This window comes from Hypanus sabinus, chromosome 3 (assembly GCF_030144855.1).
Source record: "Hypanus sabinus isolate sHypSab1 chromosome 3, sHypSab1.hap1, whole genome shotgun sequence".
Classification (NCBI taxonomy): Eukaryota; Metazoa; Chordata; class Chondrichthyes; order Myliobatiformes; family Dasyatidae; genus Hypanus; species Hypanus sabinus.
This window is the reverse complement of record NC_082708.1, coordinates 114,509,050-114,529,861: the sequence shown is the minus strand read 5'-3', so window position 1 is coordinate 114,529,861 and position 20,812 is coordinate 114,509,050. Positions and strand designations below refer to the sequence as shown.

General features: G+C 45.2%; 1 protein-coding gene across 8 annotated transcripts in view; it reads left to right on the top strand.

The window, feature by feature from the left end:
* LOC132391588 (E3 ubiquitin-protein ligase MARCHF8-like) overlaps positions 1 to 20,812 on the top strand; it is a 534,862-nt gene that overhangs the window by 506,967 nt on the left and 7,083 nt on the right. For 7 of the 8 annotated variants that reach the window (XM_059964968.1, XM_059964969.1, XM_059964967.1 and 4 more), the window contains one exon: positions 18,616 to 18,763. In XM_059964968.1, coding sequence (XP_059820951.1) covers positions 18,616 to 18,763 — 148 coding nt within the window. The remainder of the gene's footprint in view (positions 1 to 18,615; positions 18,764 to 20,812) is intronic. The other variant, XM_059964974.1, reaches the window with a different exon arrangement.

The window sequence follows — 20,812 nt, the reverse complement described above, 5'->3', positions numbered from 1 at the left end:
AGTGTGATTCTCACAATGGCACCAGCATCATCCAGGTGGGAGTGAGCTCTCTGCAACAGGTGGACGGCATCATCCACTCCCAGATGAGGTTGGTAGGGAAACTGTAGCGGGTCCAGTGGAGATCTCACCTGTGGTACAAGATTCATCAGGACCAGCCTTTCCAGCACTTTCATCACATGAGATGTTAGGACAATCAATCTGTAGTCATGAAGTTTAGATGGAGTCACTTTCTTGGGTACAGGAACCAAGCAGGATGTCTTCCATAGCACCGGTGTCTTTTCCTGACTCAGGCTCAGGTTGTAAAGGTGCTGCAAAATACCAGACAGCTGGTTCACATAGGCCTTCAATACCCTGGGCCGATACCATCCGGTCCAGCAGCCTTGCCTTGATGTAGTCTCTCCAGCTGTCTCTCACCCTGACCTGGGGTGGTCATCCCCATGGAGGCAGGATACCCCAAAGTTGGGTGGTCTGGAACACAAGTACTCACCAGGTGAGGGAGGGGTGGGTGGATGGAGAAGGCTTCGGGGGCAGAGAGGGTGTGTGGTTTGGGCACATGGAGGAGGGGACAGCAGGAGGTCCTATTGTGAACCTGGTGAGAAACAAGTTCAATCCTTTGGCCCTCTCTGGGCAGCCCTCGATCTTAACCGTGAAGCCAGTGATCTGCTTCATGCCCGACCACACGTCCCTTATGCTATTCTGCTGGAACTTGTTCGCCAGCTTCCTCTTGTAGGATTCTTGGCACTCCCTCAGCTTTACCCTCAGTTCACTCCGTACTCGCCTCAGTACTTGTCTTTCTGCAGACCTGAATATTTTCTTCTTCATATTCAAAAGTTCTTTTCACATCACTGGTGATCCAGGGCTTGTTGTTGGGGAAGCAGCATACAGTCCTGGCTGGTATGATGGTGTTCTCTCAGAATCTGATACAATCATTGTGTTAATGTCCTCCCTGTGTGGCTTACATAACACACCCCAGTCCGTCTTCTCTAAGCATTCCCGCAGAGCCTCATTAACATTCCTTACAATCCTTGTTGAGACTGGCTGCTGCTGGACAAGAGGTGCGTACCTGGGTGTAGGCAGGACCAGGTTGTGATCAGTTCTGACAAGTGGGGGAATGGCAACAGCACGGTATGTGTGCTTTACATTCACATACAGAAGGTCTGGTGTTCTATTGCCCTGTGTGGGGAGCTGCATATTGATAAAAAGTTGTTACTGTTGCCTTGAGAGAAACATAATTAAAATCCCCAGTAACAGCCACAAAAACTTTGGAATATTGAGTTTGTATTCCAGCGATGGTGGAAAGAATACTATCTTATCACATGCTACATTTGCGTCAGCTTAAGGTTGAATGTAAACGGCAACTAAAATGGCAGCTGAGAATTCCCAGGGCAAATAATATGGTCATATCCCAACGGCTAAGAGCTCAATGAACGGACAACGTAAACGTTCTTTTACAGTGACATGTCCGGGATATCACCACCTTTCATTCACAAAGGACCAAGATGTGCTAGTGATGGCATGTTGCAGTAGCTCCTGTGTTTTTACCATTTTTCATATTTTTTATGTTATTTTTATGTTTTTCTTGTGTACCATTCTGGATTATTGGGTGCCTGGACCATTTGTGATGGCTATCTTGTGTTCAGAGTGAAGGTTGAATGAAGATTCTGTGAATTCCAGAGACCAGATGATTGAGCTATGCAAACCGCGCTACTGCCCAGAGTGTGGCCCGCGATCCCATGGGAGCTTAGAGTATGATGCTAAGGCTGCAGGGCTGGAATGTAGGTTAAGGCTAAGAGGAGGAAATATGTCCCCATGATCATAATAGAAACACGAGGGCCTTGAGAAATAAGATGGACGAGCTTGGTGCACTGATTAAGACCAAGAGGGAATAACAGGAGTGATCCTTTACAACATTGTCCTCCAGAAACTTGATGCTTCTAATCCTTGCTACCACTGACCACTCAATGGGGAATGAAGTGTGTTCTCCTGACTTCCCCTTTCTAACGCCCACAATTGATTCCTTAGTCTTACTGACATTTAGTATAAGGTTGTTACTGTGACACCACTCAATTAACCGATCTGTCTTCTGTATGCCACCTTGTTGCTATCTGAGATTCTGCCAACAACAGTGGATTTATAGATGGTGTGTCAGCTGTGCCCAGCCACACAGTCATGAATGTAAGCAGAGTAGAGCAGTGGGATAATCATGCATCATTAAGATGCACTTGCATTGATTGTCAGTGAGGAGGAGATGTTAATTCTAATCCATATTGCCGTGGTTTCCCAGTGAGAAAATCAATGACCCAGTTGCAGAAGGAAATAAAGAACTCCAGGTTTTGAAGTTTGTACATTAGTACTGAGAGGATGATGGTATTGAATGCTGAGCTATAATTGATAAGCAACAGCTTGAGATTATGCATTGTTGTTGTCCAGCTGCTCCAAAGCCAAGTAAAGAGCCAGTGAGATCGCATGATCACACTTGCTGTGGACCCTTTGTGGTGACGGGCAAATTACAGCAAGTTCAGATCCGTAGTCAGGTAGGAGTTTATTCTAGCCATGATCAACCTCTCAAAGCACTTCATCGGAGTAATTTTAAGTAGTTTTAAAGGTTAATATCAGTCAGTATTTGCAAGTGCACAGTTTAATCCAAAAAGGTTACTCTTAAATTGGGCTCTTGGTGATTTAAGATTTACTTTTTAGTATGAAGGGAAGGATCAAGAAGTTTGCAGATAATGCAACAATTGACCCTCTGATTAAGCATGAGAAAGAAAGAGGCTGTAAGTTACAGGAAGGCTGGGAGATCTTGTAAAGTGATCAGAAAAGTGGGAAATGGAATGAAATGTGTGAGTCACTTTATTTGAAGAGGGTTACATTGATGTTGAAATACCTAGCCAAAGGTCGACTACTTCGAAGAGCAGATTGAGAGAGAAAATCTGGAGTGCATATCCATACATTCTAAACTTAGAAAAACAATTTGTTTTGTTGGCTAAGTATGCAGACAGGATTCCTTCCCATTTTTAACAAGGGTCAGAATGTAAGAATGGGAACCCATGCTACTATTACACAAAACACCAATCAGACCATGGCTATCATATCAGGAAAGTCGTGATTGGACGTGAAGTAGTCAATTTTCCAACATTTTGAAGAGATTGGGAATGTTTGGATAAATGTGTTTTATTTACTAGGGAGCAAGGAAGGTTAAGGGAATTGAGGTCAATGAAACAATGACAAGAGTGGAGGGTGTGTATATGGTGGACCGTCTTCCCTTTGCACAGTGCTTGCTCGGTGGCATTGTTGGCAGTGAGGAAGATGTGCAAACGTTTCTGAGAAATTTGATAGACTAACTGGATGGAGAAGGTCAATGATAATCTGGAAATGTACAAGGCATGTTAAATTGGGTAGAAAAATAGAAAGGTGGGTTTTTTTAATATTTGAGAGATTGAAATGTATTGGTATTCAGAGAGATCCGAGTTTCTTGTGCATGTAGCTCTGAAAGTTAGTGTGCAGGTTCAACAAGCAATTATGGAGTCGGGCAATAAAAAACCATAAAACATGGGTTCAGAATTAAGCCATTTGCCCATCAAATCTGCTCCACCGTTTGATCATGGCTGATCTGCTTCCTTCTCAGCCACATCCTCCTGCCTTTTCCTCGCAACCTTTCCCACACTGACTAAACAAGAACATATCAATCTCTGCCTTAAATACACCCAATAATTTTGCCTCCACAGTTGCTTCTGCCAACAAGTTCCACAGATTCACCACCCTCTGGCTAAAGAAATTCATTCTCATCTCCTTTATAAATGGATGTCCTTCTATTGTGAGGCTGTGTCCTCTGGTCTTAGACTCCCCCACCATAGGAAACATCCTCTCCTCATACACTTTATCGATATCTTTCAGCATTCAAAAGGTCTTAGTGAGAACACCTCATTCTTCTAAACTACAGTGTGTAAAGGGCCCAGAGGCATCAAAATCTCCTCATACATTAACCATTTCATTCCAGGATAATTTTCATGAAATTTCTCTGGACCCTCTCCAATGTTGGTCAGCACATGTTTTCTTAGAAGATAGGCCCTCATCTTCTCACACTACACCAACTGCAGTCTAACCAATACCTTATAAAGTCTCAGCATCACATCTTCCTCTTATATTTTAGTCCTGTCAAACTGAATGTTAACATTGCATTAGCTATCCTTACTCAACCTGCAAGTTAATCTTTAGGAAATCCTGCGCAATGATTCCATCTCCCTTTGCATGTTGTATTTTTGTAGAACATAGACTACGCTTTTGTTCTTCCTACCAGACTGCATGACCATACACTTCCCTACACTATATTCCATCAGCCACTTCTTTGCCCATTCTCCCAGTCTGCCCAAGTCCTTCTGCAGACTCCCCATTTCCTCAGTACTACCTGCCCCTCCACCTATCTTCATATTATCTGCAAACTTGGCCACAAAGCATTCCATCATCCAGATTGTTGACATATAAAAAGAAGCCATCCCAATATCGACCATTACTGAACACTACTAGTCACCATCTGCCAACCAGAAATGGCTCCCTCTATTCCCTCTGTCTCCTGCCAAGCAGCCAATGCTTTATCCATGCAAGTACCTATCCTATAATACTGTGGGCTCTTATATTGTTTAGCAGCCTCACGTATGGCACTTTGTCAAAGGCCTTCTGAAAATCCAAATTCACTACATCTCCTTTGTTTATCCTGCTTGTTATTTCTTCAAATAATTCCAACAGGTATGTCAAGCAAGATTTTCCCTCGAGGAAAGCATGCTGACTTTGAACTCCAAAACCTCATCCTTAACAATCAACTCCAACCTCTTCCCTACCACTGAGGTCAGGTTAACTGGCCTATAATTCCCATTCTTCTGTCTCCCTCCCTTCTTGAAGACTGGAGTGACATTTGCAATTTTCCAGTCCTCCAGAACCATGAGAGAATCTATTAATATTTGAAATACCATTACTAACGCCTTCACAGTTTCTTCAGCTACCTACTTCAGAACCCTAGGGTGTAGTTCATCTGGTCCAAGTGACTTATCAATCTTCACACCTTTCAGACTCCCAAGCACCTTCTCCCTAGTAATAGCAACTATACTCAGTTCTGCCCCCGATACTTCTGAACCTCTGGCATACTGCTAGTGCCTTCCACAGTGAAGACTGATGCAAAACCTTAATCATCTGCCATTTCCTTATCCGCCATTGCTACCTCTCCATCATCATTTTCCAGCAGTCCGATATCCATTCTCGCCTGTCTTATACTATTCGTATATCAGGGAAGAAAAGCTTTTTGTATCCTCTTTAATATTATTGGTTAGCTTAACTTTGCTTTCCATCTTTTGCTTCTTCATGATATTTTTAGTTGCCTTCTGTTGGTTTTTAAAATCCTCTAACTTCCCATTAATTTTTGAGATTATATATGCTCTCTCTTTTGCTTTTATGTTGGCTCTGACTTCCTTTGTCTGTTACAGTTGCATCATCTTGATTTTAGAATACTTCTTCTTCTTCTTTGGGATGTTCTATCCTGTCCCTTTCGAATTGCTTCTAGAAACTCCAGCATTGCTGCTCTGCCGTCATCCCTGCTGGGCAACTTTGGCCAACTCCTCTCTCATGCCTCTGTAACTGCCTTTACTCCACTGTAATACTGATACATCTGACTTTAGCTGCTCCCTCTCGAACTGCAGGGTGAATTCTATCATACTATGATCACTCCCTCCTAAAGTTTCCTTACATTAAGTGGCCTAATCAAATCTGGTTCTTTACACAACACCCGATCCAGCTGATCCCCAAGTGGGCTGAACACCAGCTGCTCTAAAAAGCCATCTCATTGGCATTCTACAAATTTTCTTTCTCAGGATCCAGCATCAACCACATTTTCCCAATCTGCCTGCATATTGAAATCCCCCATGTCTATCATAATATTGTCCTTGCAATATGCCTTGTCTATCTCCCATTGCAATTTGTAGCCTACTTCCTGGCTACTTGTTTGGAGTAGCCTTGCAGTTTCTTAACTCTACCCATAAGGATTCTACATCTTCCAATCCTATGTCACCTCTTCCTAAGCATTTGATTTCATTTTTTTTACTGTCAGACCCACTCCATCCCCTGTTTATCTGCCTTTTCTTTCAATATAATGTGTATCCTTGGACATTAAACTCCCAACTTTAACCTTCTTTCAGTCACAAATCAGTGATGCCCATAGTGTAATATCTGTCAATCTCTAACTGCACTACGCGGTCATCTACATTATTCTGTATACGGGAAGCATTCAAATAGAACACCCTCAGCCCTGTGTTTGTCACCTTTTTTGATCGTGTCCCCCTGATAGACTGCAAGTCATTCCACTGACTGGAACTTTCCACCATCATCTGCCCTGTTCTTCCTGACAGTCCCCTTCTGCTCGTATACCAACCACCTCATCATCAGCCCTATCACAAATGTTCTCATCCTCTTGCCAAATTAAGTTAAGCCCTCCCCAACAGTTCTAGAAAACCAAGCCACAAGGATATTAGTCCCCCTCTGATTCAGGTGTAACTCGTCTCTTTGTACATGTCATATCTTCCCCAGAAGAGATCACAGTGATTCAGAAATCTGAAACCTCACCCTTGCACCAGTTCCTCAGCCACACATTCAGCGGCCAAATCTTCCTGTTCTTACCCTTGCAGGCAGCAGTATCGAGATTACTACCCTGGAGGTCACGCTTGGTCTTTATTAAAAAAGTAAAGTTACTTTGCTCCAAGTACGTAGGGCCACAGTAAGACAGCATCTGGAGAACTGTTCCTGAGGAAAGATGTTCTTCTATTTGGAGCTTTGCAACAAGGTTCATCAGATTGATTCCTGAAGTGCTGAGTTTCTCATAACAGTAGAGATAAAAGTAGATCTGGCCTTTGCTCTCCTGAGGTAGAAGAATGAAATGTAATCTCATTGCAACATACCAATTTTCTAGCAGCTTGAAGGTCAAATATAGAATTAATGATTCTCCCGGATGGGATGTCTAGAACCAGAAGTGACAGTCTTAAACTAAGCATTCACTCCTTCAGAACAGACATGGTCTTAAATTTCCTCACACAAAGGGTGGAAAATCTTGGAATTGTCTTTCTAAATGGGCTGTCGAGGCTCAGTCACCAAACATATTCAAGTCAGAACTTGATAGGTTTTTAAATACTGAGAGAATCAAAGAATTTGGGTTAGTCTCCAGGACAATTGTGCTGAACTAAGAGATCAAGCACACACTTACAGAATAGTGGAGCAGACATTTGCCTGTTCGTGCATCTATTTTCTGTATTAATGTCAAGAGGAAAATACTTCAAGTAATTGGTAAGTTTAAAGAAAAACCAAGAGTATTTCCCTCTAGAATTTGCTGGGGGCCCAGAACTCACTGCCTGACATGACAGGCAGAAGGATACTGGTGGAGGCAAGAATCATCACGGTATTTAATAAGATTATGATAAGCACTTATGCTTCTGCAAGGCTGTAAAATCAGGAGCTGGAAATGGTGGTTAGCTTTTCTTCAATAATACAGGTATGGGATGAGGTGAGTCAAAAGATTTCCATCTGTGTTGTAAATGTTTGATTCTGCAATCCTGGTAAATACACCAAATTAAGATCTGTCACTCTTGTTGTTTCAGGCTTCATCTGCTGTCCCTCTTTTGCTTGCAGTTTTTAAGTGCCCCTATCTTTCTGTAGCAGTGGAGCACCTGAAGTCGTAGCCTGTTATGTTCTTCATGTGTTAGATCTCTGCAAGTTTATGATAGATTCCCATTGTGCTGTCTTCACACCTGGATCACCCAGCTGGAGACCCTTTATTGCAGCAGGCCATGAGCTTCAAGTTGCTCCTTCTTGTGCTAAAACCCAAATTGACAGATTAAACCCATGGGAAACAGGCTGAAGTTCAGAGTCAGGTTTATTATCCCTGAATTATAGGGCGTGAAGTTTGTTGTTTTGCAGCAGCAGTACAGTGCAGAGACATAAAATTATTATAAACTACAATTAATGAAGTAGTATAAAAGAAGAATAATGAGGTAATATTCATAGACTGTTTGAAGTCTGACGGTGGAGGGGAAGAAGCTCCTTCTGTACTGTTAAATGTGGGTCTTCAGGCCCCTGTATCTCCTCGCTGATGGTAGTAATGAGAAGAGGGCACATCCCAAATGCCAAGGGTCCTTAACTTTTCCACAGCATCAGCAGAGCTGTGCATCATAATAATACTCACCTCGGTGATCCACACCATACCCCAGCTGCACCCCCGAACAAAGCAAAGGCTGAGATTTAGAAATGTGATCCGACATATTAAGCAGCCACAAAATCAACACCCTTTCAATTTCTCCCATTCAGATCCACTTGGCTTGTCTCTCACTTTACCCCCCCAAATCCTTGTCTCCATCTGTCTCCCTCGGATGAATCACAAAGCAAGTGAGAAACTTGGCAGATGTGAAGCAGATCGACTGAGTGATGATAAACAAAGAGAGAAGACAGAAGGAAAGGAGAGTGACACACAGACAGAAAGCTTTAGTGAGATGTGGTTACAGAAAAACTATCTTTGTTTTACCTTTAATGTCAAGAGAAATAAATTAATATTAAAAGATTGATTAATGGGGATTAAATAAAAATATCTCTAACTGGAAATAATTTATTCCCGCTGTTTATTTTTGTTCTAATTTTTATTTTTTCCTTTGTGACTATTCCCGTGTAACTGCTTCTTCTCCCTTTAACTGGAAGAGGTGAGCCAGCTCAGCTCAGCAGGATGGATAATCACTTATCTTTGCTGTGATGTCTGACTGTTCCACAGAGGAGTGTGTTGAAACTGTCAACCAAATTCCCTGAAGATACAATCTAAAAGCATACATTTCTCCACAATTCAACATGGCTGACACTAATACAGCACTGACATACGGGCTGTTTAAAAAAATACAGGTGATCCAAGCATTACAGCACTTCTGTTAGTGGAAATTTCTCCCTATAGAATTCACAAATCACTACCCCAAAAACTGAGATATTATAGCGATGTACTCCATACAGAGCTAGAGACGACACGCAGTCGGTAAGACGTTTCGAGACTAGTTTATTCAAACTTTGTGGCACTGGCATTTAATCCCTAGTGCCTGCCCTCTTCGGGCGGAAATGACGTTGGGGTGCATTACCAAAGTCTCCTCCCGCGCTGGCTATTTGTGAGCCGGTTCACCTGCGCAGAAGTGGGTCGCCAAATAACTCTTCTCCACCCCCCCCCCCCCAGAACCGTTGATACACCCCCCAATGTTCACAGTCTGGATCAGCCTCTGTTTGGGAGGTCTGCCTCTGCGCCGCGGTGCCTGAACCTCAACCGGCTGTGCCAAGTCCACATGGGCCGGTTTGAGTCGGTCCATCGTGAAAACCTCCTCTCTCCCCCTAATGTCCAGAACATACGTGGACCCGTTGTTGTTGATCACCTTGAACGACCCCTCGTACGGCCACTGCAGCGGCACCCGGTATCCGCCCCTTCATACAAACACAATCTGCAGGTCTTTGGGTACATGAGTCGGGGTCCGTCCGTGCTGTGAAGTCGGTACGGGGGCCAGGTTGCCAAGCCTTTCGCGTAGTCTGACCAGGACTGCTGCAGGTTCTTCCTCTTGCCCCCTTGGGGCTGGTATGAACTCTCCTGGGACGGCCAGGGGTGCGCCATACACCAACTCGGCCGACAAGGCATGCAGATCCTCTTTGGGCGCCGTGCAAATTCCAAGCAGGACCCAGGGAAGCTCGTCCACCCAGTTAGGTCCCTGCAGGCGGGCCATGAAAACCGACTTCAAGTGATGGTGGAAACACTCCACTAGTCCGTTCGACTGTGGGTGGTAGGCAGTAGTGTGGTGTAGCTACGTTCCCAACAGGCTGGCCACAGCCGACCACAGGCTGGAGGTGAACTGGGCGCCTCTATCGGAGGTAATGTGGGCCGGTACCCCGAAACGTGCTACCCAGATTGCGATCAGTGCTCGGGCGCAGGAATCGGCAGATGTGTCGGTGAGTGGGACCGCCTCTGGCCACCTTGTGAACCGGTCTAACATAGTTAGGAGGTACCGCACTCCTAGGGACACTGGTAGGGGGCCCATGATATCCACATGAATGTGGTCGAACCTCCGGTGGGTGGGTTCGAACTGCTGCGGCGGGGCTTTAGTGTGCCGCTGCACCTTGGCTGTTTGACACTGCGCGCACGTTCTGGCCCATTCACTGACCTGTTTGCGAAGTATGTGCCACGTGAACTTGCTGGAGACCAGCCGGACGGTTGTCCTGATAGATGGGTGCGCCAAACCATGTATGGAGTCGAAAACTCGCCGCCTCCAGGCTGCCGGGACGATGGGGCGAGGTTGGCCGGTAGACACATCACACCAGGGGGTCCTCTCACCTGGGCCTATGAGAGAGTCCTGCAGCTGCAAACCCAAGACTGTGGTCCTGTAGCTGGGCATCTCGTCGTCTGCCTGCTGCGCCTCCACCAGTGCTACATAGTCCACCCCCAGGGACAGGGCCCGGATAGCTGGTCTGGAGAGTGCGTTCGCCACGATGTTGTCCTTTCCCGAGACATGCTGGATGTCCGTCGTGTACTCGGAGATGTAGGACAGATGTCGCTGCTGGCGAGCCGACCAGGGATCGGACACCTTCGTGAACGCGAAGGTCAACGGTTTGTGGTCCGTGAACGACGTGAACGGCCTGCCTTCTAAGAAGTACCTGAAATGCCAGTTTGCCAGATACAGTGCCAACAGCTCCCGGTTGAAAGCACTGTACTTGAGTTCGGGTAGTCGTAGGTGCTTGCTGAAGAATGCCAGGGGTTGCCAGTGCCCCTCGATGAGCTGTTCCAGCACCCCACCGACTGCTATGTCGGATGCATCCACCGCGAGTGCGGTCGGAACGTCCGTTCTGGGGTGCACCAGCATCATGGCATCTGCCAAGGCTTCCTTGGCTTTGACGAAAGCCTCCTCGTCCCAAGTAATGTCCTTGCCTTTACCCGACATCAGGGTGTACAAAGGGCGCATGATACAGGCTGCTGAGGGGAGGAAATGGTGGTAGAAGTTCACCATGCCAACGAACTCCTGCAGGCCTTTGACTGTGTTGGGCCGGGCAAAGTGGTGGATCGCGTCTACCTTGGCAGAGGTGTTGCCCCGTCTTTGGTAAACCTGTGGCCCAGGAAGTCGATGGTATTGAGTCCAAACTGACATTTGGCCGGGTTGATCGTGAGGCCGAAATCACTCAGGCGGGAGTAGAGCTGGCGGAGGTGGGACAGATGCTCCTGGCGACTACTGCTGGCTATAAGGATGTTGTCCAAGTAGATGAATGCAAAGTCCAGGTCGCGTCCCACCGCATCCATTAGCCGCTGGAATGTCTGTGCAGCATTCTTCAGGCCGAACGGCATTCAGAGGAACTTGAACAGGCCGAACGGGGTGATAAGTGCTGTTTTGGGGATGTCTTCAGGGTGCATCAGGATTTGATGATATCCCCGGACAAGGCCTGCTTTGGAAAAGATTCTTGCCCCATGCAGGTTTGCTGCAAAGTCCTGTATGTGCTGCACGGAGTAGCGGTCTGGAGTTGTAGCCCCGTTCAGTCTGTGGTAGTCACTGCATGGTCTCCAACCCCCAGCTGCTTTGGGCACCATGTGCAGGGGGGAGGCCCATGGGCTGTCGGACCTCTGTACGATCCCCAATTCCTCCATCCTCTTGAATTCCTCCTTCGCCAGGCGGAGCTTTCCTGGGGGGAGCCTTCATGCGTGGGCGTGGAGAGGTGACCCCTTGGTCGGGATTTGGTGCTGAATCCCGTGTCTGGGCATGGCTGCAGTGAACTGCGGTGCCAGAATCGATGGAAAGTCCGCCAGGATTCTGGTGAATTCGTTGTCTGACAGCGTGATGGAGTCCAGGTGTGGGGCCGGCAACTTGGCTTCACCCAGGGAGAACATCTGGGAAGTCTCGGCATGTACCAGTCTTTTCCCTTGCCAGTCGACCAGCAGGCTCTGAGCTCGCAAGAAGCTCAGGAGTGGTTGGGCCACCACAGCCAGTGTGAAGTCCCACATGAACCGGCTAGTGCCGAACTGCAGTTGCACTGTACGGGTGCCATAGGTCCGTATTGTGCTGCTGTTTGCAGCCCTCAGGGTGGGTCCTGGCTTCCTGTTGCAGGTGTCGTACCCCGTCGGGGGCAAGATGCTGATTTCCGCTCCGGTGTCAACCAAGAAGCGGTGTCCCGACTGTTTGTGCCAGTCGTACAAGAGGCTGTCCTGGTGGCCAGCCGCCATAGTCATTAGCGGCAGCTGGCCCTGGCCCTTGGAGGGCGGGCGACGACGGCGGGCTTCTGTGCCCCACCACTGGTGGTAGAAACACCACTGTTCACTGGCCTCCTCACTCCTGCCTCTGTGTTGTGTGTGCCCCCCTGCCAGGCCTGGTCTGGTCTGCTGTTGGGCGCGTGGCCTGGTAATCTGACCGACAGACGCCACGCTCTTCCCCCTTGGCTTTCCACAGCACCTCTGCCCGGGCCGCCACCTTCCGGGGGTCGCTGAAATCTGCGTCGGCCAGCAGCAGATGTATGTCCTTGGGCAGCTGCTCTAGGAACGCTTGCTCAAATATGAGGCAGGGCTTGTGTCCATCAGCCAGGTCCAGCATCTTGTTCATCAATGCTGACGGCAGTCTGCTTCCCAAACTGTTCAGGTGAAGCAGGCGGGCACCCCGCTCATGCCGTGAGAGGCCAAAGGTCCCAATGAGCAGCGCTTTGAATGCTTCATATTTGCCTTCTTCCGGGGGTGACTGTATGAAATCCGCATCCTGGGCGGCCGTCTGCTGGTCAAGGGCGCTCACCACGTGATAGTAACGCATGGAATCAGAAGATATCTGCCGAATCTGGAACTGGGCTTCTGCTTGGCTAAACCACACGCATGGTCGCAGCGTCCGGAAAGTCGGCAGTTTTAGCAAAACTGCTTGAACAGATGAAGAGTCTGTCATCTTTGGTCCAAATCCCGTTTGGACCGTCGGGGTTACCAATGCAGCGATGTACTACATACAGAGCTAGAGACGACACGCAGTCGGTAAGCCGTTTCGAGACTGGTTTATTCAAACTTAGCGACACTGGCATTTAATCCCTAGCGCCCGCCCTCTCCGGGCGGAAATGATGTCAGAGGTGCATTAGCAAAGTCTCTCCCCGCTTGCTGGCTATTTGTGAGCCGGTTAGCCTGCGCAGAATGTGGGTCGCCGCAATATAGAATAAAACTCTCTCTCACAGAATTTATGTGAAAGAAAGTAAATAAAGAAATACATTTTGTATCTTTCAACTCAAAGCTTGTTCAAAGTACAAAGTACATTTATTATCAAAGTATGTATAAATGATGCAACCCTGAGATTCCTCTGCTTATAAGCATTTCAGACATCCCACCTCTCCCAGAAGTTCCAGGAGTCTCCCACATATTGATAGTGGCTCCCTGATGCCCGCAAATTATATATAATATCCCGGAAATTGGTTTTTTTTTGAGACCAAGTGAGGGAGAAGGAGAGAGAGAGAGCGAGAGTCAGAGAGAGCGAGTGACAGACATAGCCAGAGAGTAACAGAGAGAGCATCCAGATTGGTCTCTCTTTGTGCCAAGTAGATCTATCAGTTTTCTCTGTGGGCTGGCTTTACAGTCGACCTCTCTCTCTCTCTCATTGTCCATCAGTTCAGTTTGGTGTCCTGCAGCGCCATGGCAGAGTGTTCCAAAAAAAGAAAATATAAGACGTACTTCACCCCAGACTACACTAAAGTGCACCTCTGCCTAATAGGGGTCAAAAATAATGACAGTGTTGCTCGCTGCACTGTTTGCAACAGTGACTTTTCTATTGCCAATGGTGGGTTAAATGACTGTAAAAGACATGTTGAGGTGAACTTAACAGGTGTCATTCATTTATTAGCATAGCTAATGTTATTTAAACTAGCTGGCTAGCTGCTAAGGAGCTACTCTATTGATATCCTACGTGATGAGGCCAAACTCCCTGTAGACTTGCTTAAAGTTGTATAGAATTAAAAAAAAAGACTCCATGATAATATAATATAATTGTGAATCTTGTGAATCTGATGTCCTGCAAAATTAACAAATTCAGACTGCTATGAGGTTGATACTTATGGTGAAATGCTCAAATCTGCGAAGCAAGCCACATCACAGTACAAGGAAAGTTTGAAAAAGAAATAGAAAAGATATTTACATTAGCATTTAGCTATTAGCATTGAGACTGCCAACAAAATACTCAACAAATATACATATAATGTGTGTGTGTGTGTGTGTGTGTGTGTGTAAATAGTTTCAATATGTGATCAATTAAATTATTGTGTTCTTTCATAATCAAATGTCCTGTACACATACACCTTTGGAGCTTGACGAGTGGGGCGGGGGGAGGGGGGAGATATGGGGTTGCAAGAGGTGGTGGTGCTACCTCCCTGAAATGAGTTTTTGCAGGGTGGGATGTCTGGCATTCACAAAGCAAGAAAACCAAAAGAAACCAGTTTTTAAAAAAAGACCAACCCCCAATGTGCAGAGCAAGAGAAAAAAAACACAGATCATGCAAACAAATAGAAGTAAGCAACAGCATTCCAAACCAAATGGAGTCCATAGGCCCGAATCCTGGAGCAGCTGGAGTCGGCCCATAGCCTTGTTCTCAGTTCATTATATAGTGGGGCAAATCACTGCAAAACCTGAAGACATAAAGCCCGGGGCAGCCACAACAGTCTCACAGCCTCAGCGCCGAGGAGAGCAGAGTAAGATGTTACAGAGCCTCGCCTCCGGTCCCAACACCCTGCCTTTCTAGTCTATCTGGCTCTGTGTTTAACTTGTCCAAACACTAGGTCAACCCCCGCATTCAAACCAAGGCCCCACTGCAACGTTACACTCTGGGCTGTTTCTGGCCTGTACTCGACCTTTCCACTTAGATGGATCAAACCCTGCCTCCCGGCTCCAAAATAACTCCACTTCAGCTTTTCCCCACTCTGTTTGCTCCAACCTCGTCTCTCCAACTTCCCCTGGAACGTGTCTCGGCCTCACTCTGACTCCATCTCACACCCTTGGATCAACCTTGCCTTTACTCGCCACTTCATTGTTTGCAGTGACCGTCAATCACAATTTTCCACATGAAATGTGTTATTAGTAGAGCATTCAGTTGAATTTCTTGCTTTGAAAACCACCAATAAGCTTTCGCCATGTTTAATAGTGCTTGTGCAGTTAATGCAGATTTTTCTCACAGGAAATCATGGTACAGACCAGTTTCTGAGAATGAAACTTCTGCTGTTACCTGGAGCCACCTGTATAGCTGCTGGTGGGAGGTGTGTCCCTTCGTGTTCCTCCTTAAGTTGCACTGAGGAATAGATGAAGGGTATGGAGTCATGAGGGAGAGCAGATGCTGGAGTCTGGAGCAACACACAAAGTGCTGCAGGAGCTCTGGGCCAGGCAGCATCACAGTGTTGTTACGTTGCTATGCCAGGATCCATCTATCACCTGCCAACTCTTGCTCCAACTCTCTCTTACGTCTTTTTTAACACTTTCTTTTCCACTCTTCCTTTCAATCCAGATAAAGGGTCTTGAACCAAAAAATGTCAGCTGCTCATTTGCCTCCATAGATGCTGCCTGACCTGTTCGGTTCCTCCAGTACTTTGTGTGTAGCACAGGGCATTGAGTCTCCTGCTTCGCAGTCTTTCTCTTGCTGGGCAGGGCTGGAGGATGGTGTTACGTTTGAAAACTTCAAAATATTGAATTAGTTGAAACAAGGTCATAGGAGTCCAAAACTGTGGGTATAACGTCCAGTTTACTTTAAACAAGACATGCACATAATCCCATGGTAGCATGATGACATATGCAATTAACATATTTTTACATATAACCCGTAAGTAATTATTTAAACAAACAAGAGTTAATCAACAACATATTTAGAAGATTACTCAAATATAACTAAAATATTAAATACACAACATTCCTCTCTGCTTAGCTATAAACTCCACCTCAATAGAGAATGCATCTCAACTATATGCAGTATACTGTATAATACAACTATACTGTATACAGAAATCCACAGCATAGCAAATTTTAAATTGTCCCATTCTGGCCAGAAGATTTAATCGTGGTGAAGGATTTCTTACTCTTCCAGGGTATTTTCCTAGGGGAAATCACTCTGCTTGGCAGGTGAGACCTGTGGCTCTGAAAACAACCTCAGTGCCTGAGGGCTCCTCTGGGGTGATTGTAGGAGCTGATTCTGAGAAGCAGGAAGTGGTTCTGACAACTCTGGATATCTTTCTTCTTCTTCTCTTCTCTCCCTGGATCTATTTCAGTCCCTTTCTTTTTCTTTCTCACATTCCTTCTCTCCATCTCTTTCTTCATTTTTCTTCTAGTTTGTGCATTTTCATCTTGGGAAGGTGCATTTAGTTCACTGGAGTATTCTCTTATTAATCCTTCTGTTGCCCCATTTATGATCTGATCTCTCTTGGTTTCCTCATCCACAGCAACATTTGACAAATCCTCTGCTTGCTTTCTGGCCTTTCATTCTTCCAGCTGGGCTTTGGTCTTTGCATCTACCTTTACAAGCAGCTTTTGGTCTCCCACTTGAAGTTCATGCCATAACCTTAATGCACACAGAGCAGATTCTGGTTCTTTATACTCACAAAAGCTGAGTGCTTGAACTCTCTTTCAGCTTAAAACCAAGCCACATTTCACAAGTAACTCTGACTAACATACCAGAAGCTTTCGCAGTTATTTTGCCTACAAACACTGCTGTAGTTAGACCACAGTTTTCATCACTTTCACGATTCCTCCGAGCAGCATGGTCTTTCCTTGGTCCAATGTGCTTTTCAACAAGGGGCACAAAGTTGGCACAAACATCTGTTTGTCATCTGTTGGGCAACAGTTCATGGTATTTGGCATGGAGACACTTGTGGCATCATCCAGTACATTTTTAGTTCACTTTTGTATAGCTACATTACAAGGAATGTGGCATGCAAATGGTGGATGGATCTCCAAAGAAGTTGTCATTGTCTCTGCCTCTCATGCCTCCATAATGCTGGTCCTTCTGTTTTTACCACATGCAACCTCAATATATCTTGTTGGTTGTTGTATTTTACTGTTACAGATGTTATTCCCCCAGGAGTTATCTTTTCTTCAGTGGGAGTTCTCAGTTGGATATCTGCAGGCTTCATTTCAGTATCTTTGAAATGCCTCTCCGGCTCATTTTGTTGAATGGCTGAAACAACTAAGCCATTTTAATTAATTTGCCATACACTTCTGGGATATTGCAACATGAGTGAATCTGCAGACGCTGGAAATAAATAAAAAACACGAAATGCTGGCAGAACTCAGCAGGCCAGACAGCATTTCGTGTTTTTTACTTCTGATATATTGCTTGTCTATTGTTAATTTTCACGTTGTAAATTTCAAGGCTACACAGTCTTGTGTTGTTCCCATCATTATCAGATTTTTAATTAACAGCATGTGGATTAGTGCTCTTTTTAAAACTGCAATTTGACTTAATATCTTTTTTCTCTTCTCTGTGAAATTCTTTTTTTTTTGTCTACCCGACATACCCTTTGGATGTGTCTTACTTTGGTGCATTTTCTGCAAGTTTTGCTCTGAAGTCTGTAGTTGCCTGGCGTACAAGTGATTGACTGGGTGAAGTAACTGCACTATACCAAATTGGAATAAAATATTTTCAGAACTGATAAATGACGGGAAATCATCACACTGAAAATCAGCACAACTGAGCAATGATCGTGTTAATAAATCTAAAGCAGCCATTCTGAAACATAGCCTCTTAAATATTCATTTAAAGGATGTTAATACTTCTGCTAAAATATTAGACAGAATTAATGGTTTAGGCACGTACTAATCCATAATATCTACTCATTTCTGGATGTTAAAGATAAAACTGAATTGGACTTGATCTCAAGCAAGAGAAATTCTGCAGATGCTGGAAATCCAAAGTAACACACACAAAATGCTAGAGGAACTCAGCAGGCCAGGTAGCATTCTATGGAAAAGAGTAAACAGTTGACGTTTTGAGCCAACACCCTTCCTTTTCAGTCTTTTCCAATTATGTTGCCTGGCCTGCTGAGTTCCAACAGCATTTTGCGTGTGTTGCTTTGGATTTCCAACGTCTGCAGATATTCTCTTGTGTAAGGCACTATTACTACTACGAAGTCTCGTCAAGGTTTGCCTACCGTCAAGAAGTTTGAATCTCCCCAGTCCTGATGAAGGGTCTTGGCCTGAAACGCCAACTGTTTACTCTTTTACACAGATGTTCCCAGAGTAAACTAAAAGTTACACCTGCATTTTCAGACTCCCGTGTCTTTGTTTGAACTAGTTTAATGCTTTGAAGTTGCAAAACTTAACATTGGCGAGCAGGTATTTTTAAAAACGAAACCGACGCAGCTACCGAGCTGTTAAAATGCAGCGAAATGTTTGAACTAAAAAGAACACAGAAGATTGTCATGTTTAAAAAGATAGTATTCCAGCGCATGGAGATGGTTGAGTTTATAGCAAAAAAGCAGCGCACCACAAATTCTTTGGAAGGGAAGATAGCAATGATTTAAAAAGAAAGTACAGTATATCATGTGGTTGTAAAGGTGCTCCTAAACATTTATTTCACTGTCTCACATTTGTTTTTCTTCCAGTGGGAAAAACTGCAGATGTCAACAAGTGAGAGGAGGAAGATTGTCTGCTCGGTCACATTCCACATCGTTGCCATCACGTGCGTCGTGTGGTCCTTGTACGTTCTGATAGATCGGACCGCAGAGGAGATCAAACAGGGTAATGACAATGGTATGAGCAAGTTATTTAGCGATGTGCTTTCTTACTCTGGAAACTCGCTCAGCTGTCTGAAAGAGACAAAAGAAATCACTATCAGCATTAGTTGATTAGTGAATTTCCCCAAGGCAAGCTGCCAGGAAATGATTCAGAACCTGATTATTGCATCGCAAAGCTTGAACTGTAGATGCAATTGATGTAGGGTTATAATGTCACTGTTCTGCAGGCTATGTTAATGGTAACTCTGTAGGATTTCAGAGAGCTGACAAATGGCCCAATTGCGTTTACATCAACACAGATTACGGTTACAGACACAAGATTTTTATTATGTGTAAGCTGCTGTTCAACACGAGAAAATCAAGGAAGTGCAGGTGGTGGAAATATGAAACAAAAACAGAAAATGCTGGGAACAGTATGCAGGATGGGCAGCATCTGTCAGGGGAAACAGGTGGCACTTTGGGTTGTAATCCTCGATTATAACTGAGAATGAGAGAAGTTCCTTGACAAGCTTAAAGCGAATGTATCCCCAGGACCAAATGAGAGGGGGCAAATTCAAAGGAGTAATGTGTGGCAATTATTTTACACAGGTAGTGATGACTATCTGGAATGTAAAGAAATATAACTGAAGCTTTCAACAGGATCTTCTTAACGCACATGAATGTGCAGGGAATGGAAGGATATAAACGCTGGGTAGGCAGAAGGAATTAGTTTAGTAAGGCAAATCTGCAGATGCTGGAAATTCAAGCAACACACACAAAATGCTGGTGGAACACAGCAGGCCAGGCAGCATCTATAAGGAGTCGATGTTTCGAGCCGAGACCCTTCATCAGGACTAACTGAAAGGAAAGATAATATGAGATTTGAAAGTAGGAGGGGGAGGGGAAATGCGAAATGATAGGAGAAGACCGGAGGGGGTGGGGTGAAGCTGAGAGCCGGAAAGGTGATTGGCAGAAGGGATACAGAGCTGGAGAAGGGAAAGGATCATGGGACAGGAGGCCTAGGGAGAAAGAAAGGGGGAGGGGAGCACCAGAGGGAGATGGAGAACAGGCAGAGTGATGGGCAGGAAGAGAGAAAAAAAACTGGGGGGAGGAAAACTAAATATATCAGGGATAGGAGTAGTTTAGTAAGGCAATTATTTACTAGTTTCAACACACAAAAAATGGCTGGAGGAACTAAGCAGGTCAGGCAGCATCTGTGGAAATGAATGGAGGGGTTGAGACAAATCCTCTGGACAGGGGCAAAACATTGGCTATATTTTCACTTCCACAGATGCTGCCTGACCTAGTCAGATCCTCCAGCAATGTGTGCGTGTGTGTTGCTTTGTTTTTCCAGCATCTGCAGCATCCTTGTGTTTATAATTACTAGTTTCATTAGTCTGGTACAGCATTGTGGGCTGAAGGGTCTGTTCCTGTGTTGTTCTATTCTGTTCTGTTTGCAAAGGCCAGGCAAGGTTTATCCCAGGATTCTTACACCTCTGATGGACACAAGAACAAGTTCAGGTAACAGAAGGACACCAGATGGATATCCCATTTTCATGAAAAGCAGCAAGGAAGAAAGAGATTAATACATTTAGACTTGTGAACCTAACATCAGTGGTAAGGGAAGTGACTGGAAAAAGAACTCTGAGGGAGAGGATTAACGAGCATTTGAAAAGGCAAGACATGGTGAAAATCGAAGTGAATAACGTCCACTGACTCCCCTTTATCTATCTTGCCTGGTATTTCCTCAAAGAATCCCAACAAGAGTCAGGCAAGAATTCCCCTTATGGAAACCATGCTGGCTTTGACCTATCTGATCATGTGCCTCCATGTACTCCGAAACCTCATTCTTAATAATAGACACCAACATCTTCCCAACCACTGAAGTTTAGCTAACTGGCCTATAATTTCCTATCTTTTGCCTCCCTCCCTTCTTAAAGGGTAGAGAGACATTTGCAATTTTTCAGTCCTCTGGAATCATTCCAGACTCTAGTGATGCTTGAAAGATCAATACTTATGCCTCCACAATCTTTTCTAAACTCTAGGATGTAGTCCATTTGGTCCAGGTGACATAGCTACGTTCAAT